This window comes from Xenopus laevis, chromosome 5S, assembly GCF_017654675.1.
Source record: "Xenopus laevis strain J_2021 chromosome 5S, Xenopus_laevis_v10.1, whole genome shotgun sequence".
In the NCBI taxonomy this organism is placed as follows: domain Eukaryota; kingdom Metazoa; phylum Chordata; class Amphibia; order Anura; family Pipidae; genus Xenopus; species Xenopus laevis.
In genome coordinates this window covers 44,044,160-44,063,048 of record NC_054380.1, presented here as the reverse complement: position 1 = coordinate 44,063,048, position 18,889 = coordinate 44,044,160, and the positions used below count along the sequence as shown (strand labels likewise).

The window sequence follows — 18,889 nt, the reverse complement described above, 5'->3', positions numbered from 1 at the left end:
GGTATGCCCTTAGGGGCGGCAGTCTGTCTCCATGAGTCGCTCTATGGACTCTTCATGGATAGAATGCATGTGCTATGGTCCAGGACAAATACAAGTTCCTTATGTGCCCTGTAGATTTTAGTATCGAGGAGACGGGGGAGCTCCACTAGGTGATGCCATGTATCTGTAGTGTTCTACAGATGTGGAGCATGTAGAATACGAGTGAATGTTTTCTTTCCCCTACTAAGTCATCTTTTACAGGTACCATGCTTTTGAGCTATTTGAGCTTTTGGGCACTCTTGGTTGTCACAGCTGCGCTGGTAAGTAGTGTGAGCGAGACTCTGGAGAAGTTACTCTGGGTTTCTATTCACTTCTCCTTCAACTTCTCTTTCAGTGGAGTTGGTTCTCTCCTTTCAGGTGGAAGTGTCAGACTGGATTCACACTCCATAGTATTACTTTGGTGTGGGTTCTGCCTCTAAAGAGTCCTCTTTCTTCTTTTTCTCTGACAGTCCATTTCCTCTGAAGAAAGAGTTCACAGGTTTTCTACAAGGTATTCTCTGTTCACCTGTAGAGGTTTCACTCTTCTAAGTTTTATCTGGAATAGATTACACTTGGCCAGGTGTCTTTATGTGGAACAATTACCCTCCCATTGGGGATATTAGCTTGCTACGTCCCATTACGTATGACATGGAGTTGTCCAGTGAAAAGAGAAAATTATATCATACTTACCGTAATTTTCCTTTCATGGACAACTCCATGTCATAGTTCCCATCCCTTTTTCGGTAGTTTCTAGAAGCTTATTACGAGACACCGGATTTGGGGGTGGGGTTGGGCTTTTAAAGCTTTGGGGAGGGTCCTTCTGACGGGAGCACTGGGGCGGGGGCTATCCCATTACGTATGACATGGAGTTGTCCATGAAAGGAAAATTACGGTAAGTATGATATAATTTTCTCTTATTATGTAGTTTTAAAAAAAAAACTGAAAATTTGATAGGCGCTGGATTGTCAGCATTTTTGTACATTTGACCTAAATGATCGCATTGCAAGCATAGGCTGCATATTTGCTTTTTATCTAGCGATCAAAGTGCAATACAAAGTGGAGCCAAGTGCGAACCAGCAGTGACAAATACGCTCCAGCAAAGATATTGTATTATTGCCATTATTATTTACACATATTTCTTGATAGGTGTGGGGTGGCTGTAAACACCTCCTCTCCTTATTCCTGTGAAGTAATACTGGGAGAGCGACATTCTTAAAGTCGCTCTTCTATTTCATCCACTCTATGAAACGGGCCTTTTAAAAATCTCAGATCAGCAGAGAAGTGACAGCAAGTAGGAACCCGGCTGCACAGGAGTTCTCCATGGAGCCGTAAGTTGTACAGCGTGCATGGGCACTCCTGACATGAGACAAGATCAGAACCTTGTCTCAGGTGGCAGTCAGCAGACATTTACAAGGGGCACAAGTTACAAGGGGTGGCAAAAAGCTGCCTCCTGTAACTTTAAGAGCCAAATTTCCAGTTTTTAAACTGGAAATTAGGCTCTGCTAGTGCAGAAGGTGATGTAGCACTCATTGCGCTAGCGATGCAGTCCCTTTTGACCCGCTCTGACGCTAAACTTTTATGCGCGGAGCGGGAGAGGGGGCGACATCGGGGTTGCTGCCTCAGGCGGCAGCAGCCCTCGTATCGCCTCTGACAGGGTGGGCTAGATGGGTCCATCACCACTAGTAACCTCATGTGGATTTATTGCAGCACTCAGGATAATGTGATATTCAGAAGGCAAAGCTGATACATTTTTAACTCTGTATTTATGGTTTAAAAGCTTGCGATGATTGTAACCAATGAAAGAAAGGTTTCATACCACTTTTTTGCTTGTATTGATATGGATATACAGATTTTGTGCTCTCAAGTAGTGATGGGCGAATCTGTCCCATTTCAGAAAACGCATTGACGTCACTGGGCGACAATTCTTATACACGTGACTATTTGGTCCAAATTCATTAAAGTCAATGGGCATGCGAATAATTTTGACGCACCAATTTTGACGCCCGTCAACGCAGCAGATTTTTCGCCGGCTAATTGATTTGCCGCAAATTAGTGTCTGTCGAATTTATTCGCCTATCAATTCTCTCAAGGTAGTCTTACATTTAAATGTTAATTTTTTGTGTGCCCAAGAGTAAAAGACATCTGACATAGGAATTTAACTAAAATTATTGTTAGGTCTCTCCCTGAATACAAATGGATTATCTTCACATAATATATACTGCAATTTGTCAGGCTTCTACTACCTTATGTAATTGTACTTCTCAAAACGCATATATACACAGCAATCTGTAGAGGGGATAGTCATGAAGATGCTTAAATACACAAGGTTTATTTGCCCTCTCTTTACCCTGTGGGCAATTCTGTCTTGGATTTCATGGTGGAGTTTGGTTGCACTGTATGTAATAGTGATGTCAAGAGGCACCCTTGTCATGCAGCCATTTAATAGTTAAAATAATTTTGTTTTAATGAATATATATATATATATATAATCGCAAAAAGGAAATCAGCACTACTCAGGTCTTAAAAATGAAACAGAATTTATTTAGTAAAATAGCCGCAGTCTAATGTTTCGGCTGACTCCTCGGCCTTTCTCAGCCTATATATATTTATATATATATATAGGTCATTATTCCATTCTAATCCTACTAGATCTCTCTGCAGCCTTTGACACAGTTGACCACACACTCCTCCTTGACATTCTACACTCATCTGGCATTCGGGACACTGCTCTTTCATGGTTTACATCTTATCTGTCTGAACGTTCCTTTAAAGTTTCCTTCTCTAACTCTACTTCTACTACTTTCCCACTCTCTGTTGGAGTTCCTCAAGGCTCTGTTCTTGGCCCCCTGCTGTTCTCGCTCTATACAACTTCACTAGGAAAACTCATTCAGTCATTTGGACTTCAGTATCACCTTTATGCTGATGACACCCAACTCTACTTGTCTACTCCTGATCTTTCTAATTCTGTCCTTTCCCAAGTCACAGACTGTCTCTCTCTGCTGTCTCCTCCTGGATGTCACAGCGCCACCTGAAACTGAACCTTTCTAAAACAGAACTCATCATATTTCCTCCAAGATCTTCCCCTGTCCCTCAGATATCACTCACCGTAAACAACACCACCTTTCATTCCACCACACAGGCACGCTGCCTAGGAGTTATCTTAGACTCTCATCTGTCTTTTTCACCACACATTCAAACACTTGCAAAATCTTGCCGTATTCAACTGCGGAACATTGCTCGAATACGACCCTATCTCAGTTCAGAATCAACTAAAACACTGATTCAGTCTCTCATCATCTCCCGCCTTGATTACTGCAACTTACTCCTCACAGGTATTCCAACAAGTCACCTTTCACAACTCCAATCTGTTCTAAACGCGGCCGCTAGACTCATTCATCTAGCTCGCCGCTCAACATCAGCTGCTCCCATATGTATGTCCCTTCACTGGCTCCCAATCTCTTCTAGAATCAAATTCAAATTACTTACACTCACATTCAAGGCCCTTAATAATGAAACCCCTCCCTATATTTCATCTCTAATCTCCAAATACACTCCTTCACGAAACCTACGCTCTGCTTCTGATCTTCGCCTCACTTCTCCTCTGGTCACTTCTGCCCATTCTCGTCTACAAGACTTCTCTCGGGCTTCTGCTTTTCTCTGGAACTCTCTGCCACAAGCTGTTAGACTTTCTCCTTCCTTCCAAACTTTCAAGCGCTCCTTAAAGACCCATCTGTTTAAAGAGGCCTATTCGTTGTACCTTAATTAATCATTGCTGTATCAAAAATGACAAAGTGTTTATATGATCCTTTTGTCTCAATTGTACCCTAACCTTTTAGTTTGTAAACCCTATTGTACTCTGTAATCCTTGTCTGTTAGCCACCATTTATTCCCTGTTTGCTATAACTGCAGTAAAGCACTGCGTATCTTGACAGCGCTATATAAATAAATGATGATGATGATGATGATATATCTATATATATATACAGGTTTTATTAGCAAAACCAGAAATGTTGCATTCTTAATGACCAAAAGTTATTTTTTTTTTTTAATAGCTCAGGGGAATGTAGCTCTACATTTAAATATTACTGCAGGCTTTTCAGCCCTGGAAATACTTGATTTACTAAAGTAAGCAGGAACTCTATTTGTTTTACTTCCTCCTTGTTTGGATCACTAACAATGCTATGGAACAAATATTTGGCAGAGATCTGTGGTAGAAAGTCTGCCCAGAGAAGTTTGATGCAGCTCCTATTATGTACTTGCATTTTGATACCCTGTAAACTACAGTAGTACATACCAAAGATTTCATCTTTCAAGCATTGGTGTACAATTTTATTCAGAATATCGGCCTCCAACAACTTGGAGTATATTTAAATTCCATATAATTTGTCTGGATAATGTCCCTGTTAATGTTTTTGGGAAACCATGTATATCCCTATAAAAAATATATACAATTTATTATGTAAACTTGTCTGTTACATTTAAAGGCTAGTATACATTTGTTGGAGCTTTTAGCAATTAGATTCTGACTCTGTAAAAATATAGTCTTCAGTAATAATTCCATTTTATTTTCAGATTGGTTGCTTTTTGATTTTGCCAAAAATATACTGTACAAATATTACATATCCACTCAGTATAACAGATAAGATGAAGCTACATCCATCTCAATCTTGTCAGTGACATCATATCCTGTATGCCGAAAAGTAATAAAAAAAAAAAAAAAGCTGGCTTTTTTATATTTAAAAGTGGGATTGTGTTTAAAAGTTGTAATTATTTTTAACCATTTGAGGAGCATGCCACTCATATTTTGCTTCCTTGGACATTTTTAATAAGTGGCCACTTCAAGCATTTGCACAACATCTCTTATAAAGACGTCTATACGACCTATATGTGCCTGCCCTATTCAAATTGACCTAAGAGTATGTGTACTAACGAAGTTTCACTAGGCAGGAATGAACGTTAGTGAAAGTTCTATATGAAATGATCACACTGACGAATTTACACTAGCCAAATTTCGCCAGCGTTTGGCTGCCGAGACGCAACTTCGTATTTTGATGAATAAGCATCTGACAAAGTGCCATTTTTGGCAAAGCAAAGCCTTCCAAGTTCACCTTTTAGTGAATTTTAGTGAATTTCCCCCAATGTTCCTACAGATTTGTGCTGCAACTGGGCCTACTGGATATCTTCCTACTGAAGACATACTGAATAGGTGATGACCCAGGGCAATGCAGAACAGACATAGTCAAGCTTAAGGGCAGGACTCCACGGATGATTCCACCGGAATCCGACGCAGCGTCTGGATCCGACAGTCGTGTTGCGTCGCATCAACGCTGCAACACGATCCAACAATAGAATTACTTACCTTATTTCTGTCGCATCCGACGTGGCCCCTGCGATCCGGATCATGGCGGAATTGTCCGTGGAGACCTGCCCTTAAACTAACTAAATAAATATCTGAAATTATCACATTTTGTTTTTTTTATACAGTATTTATCAATAATGCTACACTTTAGGGGCCTATTTATGTAGCATCTATTTTTTCTGGTCAAGTTTTTTAGGGGGAAAATTCGAGTTTTAAGAGAAAATTAAATTTTTTAAGATTTATTATGAGCCAAAGCTGCTAAAAATCTAAACCTGAAAATACTCCAGCTGAAACCTGTCAATGACAGATGCCGTTTTAACAATTTGAAGATGTTTCTTGCCTTCATGATCTCAGAGGGTTTCTGGCTAGTTTTTGTTTGATAATATGAAAAAGTTGTATTTTTTTCTCTGCATCAAATCAGAAAAGTCAAGTTTTACAGGTGTCAAATCAAAAGGCATGATTTTTTGCAGTGGCGGAACTACCGGGGGAGCAGGGGGTGCAAGCGGGCCAGGGCCCGCACCCCCTCAGGGCCCCCCGGCAGCTCGCGCGCCACTGAAATCCGGGCCGAAAATCACGTACGGAGGGGGGCGGGGGGCCCGGCTGCGCGTCCCGCACCAGGGCCCGCCCCCTCTAGTTACGTTACTGATTTTTTGGCAACTTTTTCACACATATTCAGGTGTGGAAGTTTGGTCATATTTTTTTTTATATAGTGCGAAAAAGTTGTTTTAGTAAATACCTCCCTAATTGTGTAAATTACTTGTTTTTGGTGTGTGAAAATAAGGTTTTTTTTAAAATTTGACAGACTTGCAATGGAAAGAAATTTTATTAGATCAGGGCTGGATAGGGGCCAACGCCATTGCCGAACTCGACAGGGGAACAGTATAACCTGCTATGAGCACGCCTCCCACAGATCCGCTCTGGCTGCGGTGATTCACACGTGAAAGAAACTTAGTTGTGTGCGAGGCGCCAATGAAGCAGGATGCCGGGGAAACCAAACGTGAAGTAAAACGTAGAATCTTTATTAGTTCAGGTTAAAACACAATCTGAAACTGCGGGCAGAGGAACCAGCTTAACGCGTTTCGTGACCAAAGTCACTTCATCAGAAGCTTAAGCGCCCCCTACAGGTACAAGACTTATAAAACCAGTCCAATTAAAAATGCATATTAGTATAAAATAAAGTGATCACCATACAAAAATGAAAATCCTTATAATGAATATAATTAATAAATAAACATTGTGCATATTAAATGATGGCATATATCATAAATATTATAGATGTTCAAAAAGCAGATCAGGGCTCTCGGCTGCTATATATTTAAAAGTCATGCCTTAAAATTTAACTGATTAAGGCTCTGTAATATGTTTTGAATAAACCAACGTATTCAAACCGTTCAGCTAAAAGCCTTTTTGCTTCTTTCCAGGTTGGCCCCAATGAGACTGTACACCTTGTCCAAGCGGCACTTTGTTTTAGTATTTGTTGTGTTTTTCATATGCTTTGGATTAACTCTTTTTATTGGCATTGCTGGTAAGTGTCCTTTTTCCATTTTTTGATCATGTCTTGGCTGTAACTTTATTATACACTCTCTTTTACCATAGCTTTGTCAAGTAAAGTGAGTATTTAATGCTTTTTTTATGGCACCAATGAAATATATCTGTTTTGTAGGCAAAATATAAGTATCTATGTAATCATTTGCATTGCTAATCTCCAATCTAAATGATTCTGCTTATTAACAGGCCCGGATTTGTGGAAAGGCCTCCTAGGCCTAGGGCGGCAGGGCTTTAGGGGGGCGGCATGCTGCCCAACCACACCCATATTGGTTCAAAAACAATGGGGATGTGCTGGAGATACTGGGAACACTGTGGAGGCGCTGGGCAGGTGCCTGTTCAAGATTCTTTAGCCTACCCCTTGTCCTGGTTTGGTCCCCTCTGCAGTTCTCGCCTACCCCCTCTGTTGCTCGCTCCTCTGTCCCTTCATCCCTCCTCTGTCTGTCGCTTCCTCCCCTGTCCGTCCCTCCTCTGTCTATTCCTCCCCCCGCCCACCCCTGCCACAAACCGCCCCTCCTGTTCCCCTTCTTGCACCTACATTATAGTGTGCGTACGCACGTATGCGCGCACACACGCACGCGGGGAGGCAGGGTAAGCCGACCGAGTTGCCTAGGACGCCCGGTTGGCTTCGCCCAGTCCTGATTTAAATGCTTAACAAAAAACATTTTTGACTGCCCCTTTATGGGCTCAGTATTTTATTGTAATGTAGCCAATAGGATCTCTTTTTTTATGCTATTTGAAAGGGTGGATGGAGACAAAGGAGACTATTGCAATTAGCTATCGTTTGTTTGATCAGACATGTGCCTGCTCTGAACATAAAAGACTAAACCAATAGAGTATGAGGGGCCATACATTGTATGGCCATCTCTCTATTGTTCTGTTTGTTCAGCTGGCAGCCCAAATGATAATTACAGCAGAGCCGTGGCTCCTCTTTGCTTTCTCATACACTTAGGGTCAGGGCACACAGGCAGATTCGGAAAGAATAGTTGCCAGGCGACTAATCTCCTCTTCTTCGGGGCGACTCATTTCCACGAACTGCCTCCCCTGCAACTTTTTCAGATTTGACTGCAAAAAAATACCAGATCTTCGGATTATTGAACAAAACCCAGCACAGATCAGTATATAAAAGGGACATCTGCCATTGACTTCTACATAAACTCAACAGGTGTGAGTTGGAGTACTGTTCTATTCGGACTTTTAACACCATCGGGTTTTCATAAATCACAAAAAATTCAAGTTTTTTTTCCTACAAAAAAATTGTGTTTTTCCCCATTAAATGAATTAAATTAAATGTGGTGTGTTGGCAGATTAAATTTTCAAACTTGCCCGATCCACAAACAGGCTGATATTCATTGTTCATGGAATTGCATGAAACAATATTATTGATATTTTTATGGCTAGTTTACATTTTTTTTAAATGTAAGCAATCACTGAACAGTGCTTTCATGCAGATACTTGAAAGCACTCCTACAGTGCAAGTTGAAAGTAATAAACTGGAGGAAGATATATCGGTCCAAAACAGTTCAGTTTATTATTTTTAACTTGTTGCAGGGCTAAAGATTGTTTACACTCCTCTACATGATCAATTTATTGTAGCAAAGGATGGACGGTGTTTGTATAGAATTGTAATGTAAAAGAGAGCAGAACAGACATCCACTGCTGGATGAGGAGAGGAAAGAAATTATTTATAGATGGGGAACTAAAAAAAATGTGTATAAGATATGTAAAAAATGTAATATTTTCTGCATAGTACATAAACATTTACATCACTCCTTTAGTGTCATTTTTTTTTTTACTTTGATACTTTTCTCTTAAGAAACTCTATTGTGTATTCCATTTGTGACGCATGGCTTTTTAAACTGTATTCTGTTGCTTCATACTAGGACCAAATGTTATTCAAGCCAATTCCACAGGATATGAAGTTGTTAACAAATCTAAGGTAAGATTATCCTAGTGAAACTATGCTTTCTCTTCAAAGTACTCTATGAGCAAAATTGTAGTCTTTTTTTTTCAGAATTGAAAATGGTCTTGAATTTACACAGACGTATCGGTCATTGTCCAACTCACTAATGTTCTTGAGGCTAAGAAGCAAATCCTACCGACAATACTGAGGTGCAAACTTATCAAGGATCGAATTGAAAATTCAAATTAAAAAAATTAGAATTTCGAGCTATTTTTGTGTAGTTCGACTAGGAAATAATCCAAATTCGATTTGAATATTTATCATGTACTGTCTCTTGGAAAAATTCAGCTTCGACCATTCGCCATCTAAAACCTGCCGAATTGCTGTTTTAGCCTATGAGAGACCTCCCAGAACCTACGTCAATTGGTGGACTTTGAAAAATCAAAGTTTTTTTTAAAAAAAACTTCTAATCGAATTCGATCGAATACGATGTTACTTCCAACGATTAGAATTCGAACGAAAACGGCCTATACAACCGAAAAAAAACGTTCATTTTTTTGATACATTTCAGTTGGTCTTTTTTAACTCGAATTTCAAAGCTATGTGAGTTAAAAAAACTCCCATTACTTTGAAATTCGACCCTTGATAAATCTGCCGTTTATTTTTACTCACCTACTGTACAGGTAGCCACCACTTATCAAATAAGATGGAAGTACCAATAGGTTAGATGAAGTAGGCTCAAAGTGGCCAAAGTCCCTTAAAGTGTACCTTTAATACATACTGTATAGTAAAGCCTTGGAAAACAGAAGGTATGTTTTGTATTATATACATAGTATGATAAAAAAATTAGACCGTACATTGTTCCCTGAAAAGGGATGTTCTGTTTTTCTAGACAGATTTTGCCATTTAAACAATATTTACAATTTGGTTTAATTTAAAGATAATGGGTCTACCTGTAACGGTAACCCTAGGTCTATTTGGGGCCTCTGACATGGGATTGGTTAATGCTTAGTGTGCATGTCTGTTCTTCCTGCTAGTCATTGATCCGGTTGGCTTGATCATGTAAAACAATCAGATTATGGATATGCAAATGACTGGAACATGAGCTGCAGCAATCAGTACCTGTGCTTCCTGTGCTCTGCCTATACCATCATTCTGACGTAGCCTGAGCCTTAAACAGGCAGGGTATTGGTGATCACCTAGCTTAGGAAGACAGAAGAGATCTATGCAGAAAGATATTTTGAAAACTATTATTTTTTTTTTTATAATTAACCAAATTTTACATATTGTTTAAAAGGCCAAATCTGTCTATATTCAAAAACTGTAATATCGATAACAGCGATATATGTAATATGTAATATTGATGTAGACATGCAGATGATTGCATTATTTAATCCAGACTTTCGAGTTTAATTGCACAAGACAATCTTGTTCGATCGAACGATTTTACTTCGACCGCAGAATACACATTCCATGAAGTTTGAATTCGATATTCCAATTCAAAGTATTTTAATTCAATGGTCGAATTTCGAAGTATTTTTTACTTCGAATTTCGGCCCTTGATAAATCTGCCCCGATATGTTATAAAGTGTATAATGTTTATAAAATAACCTCTCATGAGTACCATGGAAATATAATTTTTTCTTTGTTGTTTCTAAGGTGGAACCATTTAAACTGAATTCACCAGTCCTCTCTACATATAACCAACAACTATGGTTGACATGCAGAATCGATCTGAATAAAGCGGATGGTAAGTATGGATTAATGTATGCATTGATGTAAGCATGGCTTAATGTATTTATCAATGTAAATTATCATTGTAGCACTGTCAGACTGAGTTTTTGACTTTATGTGCATGCAGACTTCAGCATCCAGGCAAATTTCACAATGACTGTGCAAATACACGGAGTAACCCCAGATGCAACAGTGACCTTTATCAGCAGTCCAGAACATACCCGACCAAGAATAATTAGATGTGCGCAGGTAAACTTCTCTTTGCAGGTTTAAATTAATACAGATTATAGGTCTTGCAAATAAACATGCTTGCATACATATGAAAATTTTTATTGAAAGTATTATTATTGAAATAGGTTAATGTGTCTTCCAGGTCAGCCCCTAAACTCTAATTCTTTGTTAATTTGGTGTCTTAAAAAAAATAATTAATTAAAAAAAAAAATAAAATAAATAAATAAATAAATAAATATATATATATATATATATATATATATATATATATATATATATATACATACATACATACATACATACATACATACATACATACATACATACATACATACATACATACATACATACATACATACATATACATATATATATATATATATATATATATATACATACTATATATATATATATACAGTATATAACTTCAAATGTTAACTGTTTCCTATCTACTATAAAATAATATGCTTGTTATTTCTAATTATAGCACATCTATCCTATCTTTTTATGTCTACAACACATCCTACTATACTTATGTGAGAGAGTCCTAATTTCTTCTTCTAAAGTTGCATATTCCATTGTCCTCATCCTTTGTCATTGCTGATATCTCAAATCTCTTACAATCTGCGCACACTTATGCAAATTGCAAAGCATTTACAATTTTTGTATTTATCTTCATTTAAGCATTTTGGTTACAACATCTTATTAAATATGGTCTTTGACATATTGTATTGTATTGTATATATTGCATCGTATACAGGTATGGGATGCGTTATCCGGAAACCTGTCCAAAATGCTCTGACTTACGAAAATGACATTTCCCGTAGAATCCATTTTATCCAAATAATCCAAATTTTTAAAAATGATTTACCTTTTTAAAATAAAACATTACTTTGTACTTGATCTAACAACTAATTATACCTTACTGAAAGCAAAACCAGTTTATTGTTTTTTTTAAGAAACATCTAAAAATAATGGCAATATAATGTAGTGTTGCTCTGCAGTGGGCGTTTGCTTCAGAAACACAACTATAATTTATATAACAAGCAGATACGTTCTGAAAAATCCCATTGTATACTACTGAGCATATGTGATATCTGCTGTGTATCCTGTGCCTCTTCTCCTTTTTGAGCTTTGAATGGCTGCCACCATGGCTAGTTTGTAAAAACTATAGTAGAGTTTCTGAAGCAAACACACCAGTTTTACCATTCAGTTCAACACTACATTGTATTGTCATTTATTTAAAACACTTTAATTCAATCAACATGTAAATTACGGAAACATCTGTTATCTAGAAAACCTAGGGTTGCCACCTTTCTTCCAGTTAAACTCCATACTGGAGGCGGGACAGTGACATTGTGTGGGCGGGGCCATGACATTGTGGGGGTGGGTGAATCATGACGGGGCAGGCCTATGACATGGTGAGTGGCGATTGGCTGATTGCTGCATCAATCACAGGGGATCCTGTCTGATTTTCCTAATTTAAAAAACCAGGCAGGCAGTTTTGTCCCAGGCTGTCAAAACCGGACAGGTGGCAACCCTAGGAAAACCCCAGGTCCCAAACATTCTGGTTTACAGGTCCTGTACCTGTACTTTATGTCAAGAAGATGTTTAGCATTGTCTAGACCTTTGAAATAATATAAATGAGGTATACTGTATATTTGTTTGCAGCAACATACTAATAATTCTAGCAGTTTGTGTTTCTTGAAGCATTTTTACACTTTTTTTTTACAGAAATGTGAGGAAATTATTGTAGTTCACCTGGGTTACTTGAACTACACTCAATATAAACTCCTTGTCAGCTTTGAAAATTTGAAGCAGTTGTCCATTAAAAGTGTAACATTTACCGTAAGTTTTATTAAGAACAATTACTGTAACTTTCTAATATGGTATATAGGTTTATCTATATGTTCTAAACTGCATATAATTGTAATATTAAACATGTTTCACTACTTAAGCCTCTAAACCATCCAACAAAATATCTTGTTGGCCCTCTTATAAGTTTCTCATAACTTTCTTGAGTCACGATTGTGAAATAGAATTGGGGGACACAAGTTTGTGCCTGCGTGTGCCCCAACATGCCACAAAGGCCATATTTACACAGCAGATAACAGAAAATAACTATGTAGAATTCAGAGGGTTGAGTTTTTACACAGGAAGGCAAAAAAGGGGTCAATTGCAATTCATGGCTTTCTACTGAGCTATAGAATGAAATCCTCTCTCATATAGTCAGTTGAACCATTTGAATATCTTAATTGCCTTCATGACATTAGAGGTTTTTTCGGAGGAAAATTAGATTCAAATTCGATTAGAATTTTCGGGTCGGGCTATTAGATCAAATTTTAGACGCTCAAGTGTTTTCATAGATAACCTCCCATTCAAGTTGTGAGTACATTCAGATTTATTGGAGTAAAAAAAATTTCGCATAAATTTGAAATTCAACCTTTAGGTCAAATTTTAGAGTAATGTGAATTTTTTAAACTCAAATAAATTCAATTTTATTCACAATTCGAATGGTATGTTATTTATGAAAAAAATTAGAACGTAAAATTAGATCGAATAGTCATGACCCAAAAACTCAACATTTTTTAATTGAATTTGAATCGAGTTTTCTTTGAATTTTACTCGTCAAAATTCTTTTTGACCCCCAAAATTTTTTTTACGAGCAACATTTTTTTTCTCCCATTGTAGTCTATGAAGTGTAATTTTCTAAGCGAAACTTGGCAAAAATTTCCAGGGGTCGAGAGTGATAAATCTCACATTTTAATTCAAATTCGAGGTGGTGCTTTTAAGTTCAAATTTGTGAGTTTTGACCAAAAAAATTTTGAAAACTTCGATTTTACCATTCGAACCTTTAAATATCTTTACATTTAAATTGTCTTTAAATTGGCCTTTAAATGTCTGTAAACTTCTGTGTTGCATAGATTTAATTCCAGCCCAATATGGTATATTGTTTCTATTTACAGAGAGTGTTCTAGTTCTAACTAAAAACATTTTTCTTTTACAGTGGAAAGCCTACAATCCAACATTTTCTCAAGTGGAAATTTGGTTTCGGTTTGTGTTTGTTGTGCTTACATTTGTGGTGACAGTAAGTTGACAAAATACATATAAAATCTTATTCATGCCTGCTGTGATGTTTAAATTGGTGGCTAAAGCAAAATAAGAAATGTTTTCTTAAGCAAATATTGAAAGTGCTTTCAGTCAGTGCACCACTGTATCGTCTATTCCTTCTGGGCCCCTGGTTGTTGCAGGGTCTTTCTCTATATGCCAGTGACCCTAATTATACATGATCATCAGAGGAGCACAGTAGCAACTCACCATACAAAATGTTGCTCAGTGATAGTAAAATTAATTTTCATGGTTCAAGCTAAAGACTGAACTGAAATTCTGCCCACAGCAAAATGTTTCTTTCTAAGACTTTATGGAGCTCACCAGAAGGTGTTGATTCTGCTGTCTCTGTTTGCAGTGATGGGCGAATTTGTCCTGTTTTGCCACGATTTTTGCAAATTTCCTGTGAAATTTATTCGCCATTGCTGAAAAGCGGCAATTCGCACCTAGAGAATAAATTCGCCCATCACTATCTGTTTGTAATACATTGGTGTTAAAGGATAAGTAAAACTTAAAAATAAGTGATAGTAAAATGGATGAGGGTGCTATTCTAAGCACTTTTGCAATGTACAGTCATTCTTTATTTATTTTTAATTCCAAGTTTTAAAGGATTCATGTACTGTTAATAAGAATGAATTTTGTTACAGCATTGCCACCTGCTGGTCATTTTCTGACCAAGTAGTCAAGGAAGTTGTCAGGAGAAAGAAATAGTGCTGCTCTGATGTTTTTCTGGTTAGGTAAAATTTGAGAAAGGTTTCTATTTTTTTTCCTAACCAGAAGAACATCCGAGCTGCCTCTTTCTTTCTCCTGACAACTTCCTTGACTACATCGTGGTCAGACTGGTCAGAAAATGACCAGCAGGTGGTGCGGTTGTAACAAAATTCATTCATGTTAACAGTACATAAATGCTTTAATATCTTTGAATTAAAAATAAATAAATAATGAATGTACATTGCAAAAGTGTTAAGAATAGCATCCTCGTCAATTTTACAATCACTTATTTTTAAGGTTTATTTATCCTTTAAGGTTTTTTTCCCACTGTGAAAATATATAACATTCGACTCCATCACCTCAGGCAACCCCATGTCCAGTGCTGCAGAAATTTCATTGGTATCCAGCCACAAAGGGTTCTCTTCAGTGAGAGCCTATAGGAAGTTAGTGTATATGGTGTGTATGTATGATTTCACTCTTATGCTAAGGGCATGTCAAGACCGCCGGGAGCGCGAGGAGTCGCGTCCGCTCCCGGCGGCGAAGAATCCAAGATGGCGGCGCCCAGGCAACCCACGTGGGTTCCGACGCCGGCGTTGTGACGCCAGCACGGCGCGACGGTCGCAGGCGCGCTGACGCTGGCGCAAGGGCGCCAAATTCAAAGATAAAAGGACGCCTGAGGCGCCAAGATGGCGCCCGAAAATAGGATCCTGTTCCCTAAGTGATTCCTGGGTTCCCTTGCTGTTTTCCCTGCTATTTCTGCCTGATTCCTTGGAGTGACCCCTTGCCTGGACCTGGACTTCGCTGTTACTCTGCCTGCCTTTGACCCCGTGCCTTGCCCTGGAATTTGTTTGTATTCCGCCTGCCTTCTGACCTGTGCTTGGACTTTGATTATTCTCTTGCCTAACCCCTGGATACCACGACCCTGATCCCTCCTGAGGGGCTTCCTCCTAGATCCGGACTACTCCCCAGAGGGGGCTCCCGGCTCCCTGACATTATTTTCGGGCCATGGATCCTTCAGAGGAAGCCACACCTGATGTCGGACGAGCACTCCGCGGACTGGCATCCCGCATGGAGGACTACGAAAACCAGCAGGTTCGCATTGGGCAGGCACTCGATATCCTGCTTGCTCGAGTGCCTTCTGCGCCCTCCGCTGCTCCACCTGCTGGAGATCCCCCCATGGCGGCAGCCTCTATGAACGCAAGCTACCCGACAGGTGAGCCTCGCATTCCACCTCCCCTTCGCTTTAGTGGGGATCCACAAGCCTGCAGGGGATTTGCCACACAGTGCCAAATTCAATTTGAGTTCCAACCCACACAGTTTCCAAGTGAGCGTTCCAAGGTGGGGTATGTGATGTCTCGATTGGAAGGCAAGCCACTGGAGTGGGCAACGTCTCTTTGGGAGAAGAATTCCCCGGTGACTTATGATGTTAAAGACTTTCTCCAAGCTTTTCGCATAGTCTTTGATGCTCCAGGTCCGGTTACGAACGCCCCTGCCCGTCTCTTGCAGCTCCGGCAGGGAAGCCGCAGTGTCAATGAGTACGCTATAGACTTCCGAACACTGATGGCGGAGACTTCCTGGTGTGATGACGCTTACAAGGCCGTATACTACCAAGGCCTATCCATCCGCATCAAAGATGATCTCGTCTCCAGAGAGACTCCTGACACCCTGGAAGGACTGATCGCTCTATCTATTAAGGTGGACACCCGCCTCAGAGAACACCAGGTGGAGAGAGAGCGCAGCAGACGATTTTCTCCCATGTTGGCCCCTCGCTTTCAAAGGCCGATTCTGCAAGCGCCCGCTGTCCCTGTGACTCATGTGTCCACGTCTCCCCTGGAGGAACCTATGCAAGTAGGAAAAGCTCGCCTCTCCGAGCAGGAAAGACTCCGAAGACGTATGGCTGGGCTCTGTTTGTACTGTGGTGGGCATTCCCATTTTGCCAACGCCTGTCCTGCCAAAGCCAAGAGTTTTGTACCCCGAGGTATGTCTCAGGTTTCTTATGTAGGGGGCATCACTCGAGGGCCTCAGGAGAAGTATCAAGAAAATTCACGCAGACTTTTCCTTCCTTTGCAGATTCACCTGGCAAGTAAGTCTATCTTCGAAAGGGCCTTCCTCGACTCCGGAGCGGATGGCAATTTCATGGACGCCTTCTTTGCCGAACGCATGAAGATTCCCCTGCTTCCATTGTCTTCACCCCTGCGAATTACCGCCATAGATGACAAACCCCTGGAGTTTGAATTCGTCACAATGTTCACGGCGGAACTATCGGTACAAGTTGGGGCGCTGCATCAAGAAAAACTTTCATTCTTCATCATCCCCTGCCCTTCTACTCCAGTAATATTGGGTCTTCCGTGGTTACGTCTGCATAACCCCACCATAGACTGGTCCACTGGGCAGATCTCTCGTTGGAGTTTATTTTGCCTGCAACATTGCCTTCCGCCAAAACCCCTCGAGAAGGTGAATGTCTCCACTGCGGAACTAAAGACTTTGCCCTCCACTTACAAGGAATTTTCCGATGTGTTTTGTAAAAAGTCTGCAGAGTTCCTTCCCCCACATCGCTCCTGCGACTGTCCGGTTGAACTCCTGCCAGGAGCCATGCCCCCCAGAGGGCGCACCTACCCTCTCTCTCCTGCAGAGACTACCGCTATGAAGGAGTACATCCAAGAAAATCTCCAGCGGGGGTTTATCCGCCCTTCTACCTCTCCTGCAGGGGCTGGGTTCTTCTTCGTGGAGAAGAAGGACGGAGGCCTTCGGCCTTGTATAGACTATCGGGGCCTGAATAAGATCACCGTGAAAAACAGGTACCCCCTGCCCCTGATTGCCGAGCTCTTTGACCAGCTGAAAGGGGCAAAGATTTTCTCCAAGTTGGATCTCCGGGGGGCCTACAACCTCATTCGCATCCGGGAGGGTGACGAATGGAAGACGGCATTCAACACTCGGGATGGGCACTATGAATATCTTGTTATGCCCTTCGGCCTATGCAATGCCCCTGCCGTCTTCCAGGAGTTTGTTAATGATGTGTTCCGAGATCTCCTAGGAAGGTTCATAGTCGTATACTTGGACGACATCCTGATCTTCTCCAAGGACCTTGAAAGTCATCGCTCCCAGGTGAAGGAGGTACTCTCTCGTTTGAGGAAGAACTCTCTCTTCGCCAAGTTGGAGAAGTGTGTCTTCGAGGTATCCAAGATCCCCTTCCTAGGATACATTATCTCTCCAGAGGGATTTGAGATGGACCCCGTGAAAGTGTCGGCCATCCAGGAGTGGCCTCTCTCACTGAGTACCAAGGCAATCCAGAGATTCATCGGATTTGCTAATTATTATCGACAGTTCATCCGGGGGTTCTCTTCCCGCATTGCACCTATTCTGGCCCTCATCCGGAAAGGGGGTAAACCCAGCCTGTGGCCTCCATCTGCCATAGAAGCCTTTCAGTCCTTGAAGGAGGCCTTCACGTCCGCTCCTGTTCTCCGACATCCCAATCCTGCACTACCCTTCTGCATCGAGGTTGATGCTTCAGAAGTCGGAGCCGGAGCTATCCTTTCTCAGAGACACTCCACTGATGGAAAATTGCACCCCTGTGCGTATTTCTCCAAGAAGTTCTCATCCGCAGAGCAGAACTATGATGTCGGAAATCGAGAACTCTTGGCAGTCAAGCTTGCCCTTGAAGAATGGCGTCACCTCCTGGAGGGCTCTGAAATTCCTGTCCAGATTTACACAGATCACAAGAATCTGGAGTTTATACAGTCCCTCAAGAGGCTAAATCCCAGACAAGCCAGGTGGGCCCTTTTCTTTTCTCGATTTAACTTTGTTTTAACTTATCGCCCAGGTTCCAAGAATCTGAAGGCCGATGCCTTGTCTCGTAGCTTCACTCCGGTGGACCGTGACCCTGAGAGGCAGGAAACAATCATTCCACCAGTCAAGATCATTGCCTCTCTGTATCCCCAATTTGCCGACCAGATCTTGGCTGGGCAGTCCTCGGCTCCTCAAGATACTCCGATGAGCATGGCCTTCGTCCCTCCAGAACTTCGCCTGGCCATCCTGCAACAGACCCACTGCTCCAGGCAAGCTGGACATCCTGGTCCGGCCAAGACCCTTGAACTCTTGAGGCGCCTAGTCTGGTGGCCTGATATCCGCAAGGATGTAAAGGACTTTGTGGCTGCTTGTAATGTCTGTGCCACTTCTAAGCCTAGCCATTCCCGCCCCAGCGGGTTGTTACAGCCTTTGCCGGTTCCCTCTCGTCCGTGGACGCATCTCTCTATGGACTTTATTGTCGAACTTCCTCCCTC

General features: G+C 40.8%; 1 protein-coding gene across 3 annotated transcripts in view; it reads left to right on the top strand.

The window, feature by feature from the left end:
* tmem181.S (transmembrane protein 181 S homeolog) overlaps positions 1–18,889 on the top strand; it is a 44,638-nt gene that overhangs the window by 8,398 nt on the left and 17,351 nt on the right. For 2 of the 3 annotated variants that reach the window (XM_018265263.2, XM_041564462.1), the window contains exons 2-7: positions 6,799–6,902; positions 8,806–8,861; positions 10,485–10,575; positions 10,687–10,808; positions 12,525–12,638; positions 13,798–13,878. In XM_018265263.2, the coding sequence (XP_018120752.1) occupies positions 6,799–6,902; positions 8,806–8,861; positions 10,485–10,575; positions 10,687–10,808; positions 12,525–12,638; positions 13,798–13,878 (568 nt within the window). Of the gene's footprint in view, positions 1–1,138; positions 1,347–6,798; positions 6,903–8,805; positions 8,862–10,484; positions 10,576–10,686; positions 10,809–12,524; positions 12,639–13,797; positions 13,879–18,889 lie in introns of those variants that run through there. The other variant, XM_041564461.1, reaches the window with a different exon arrangement.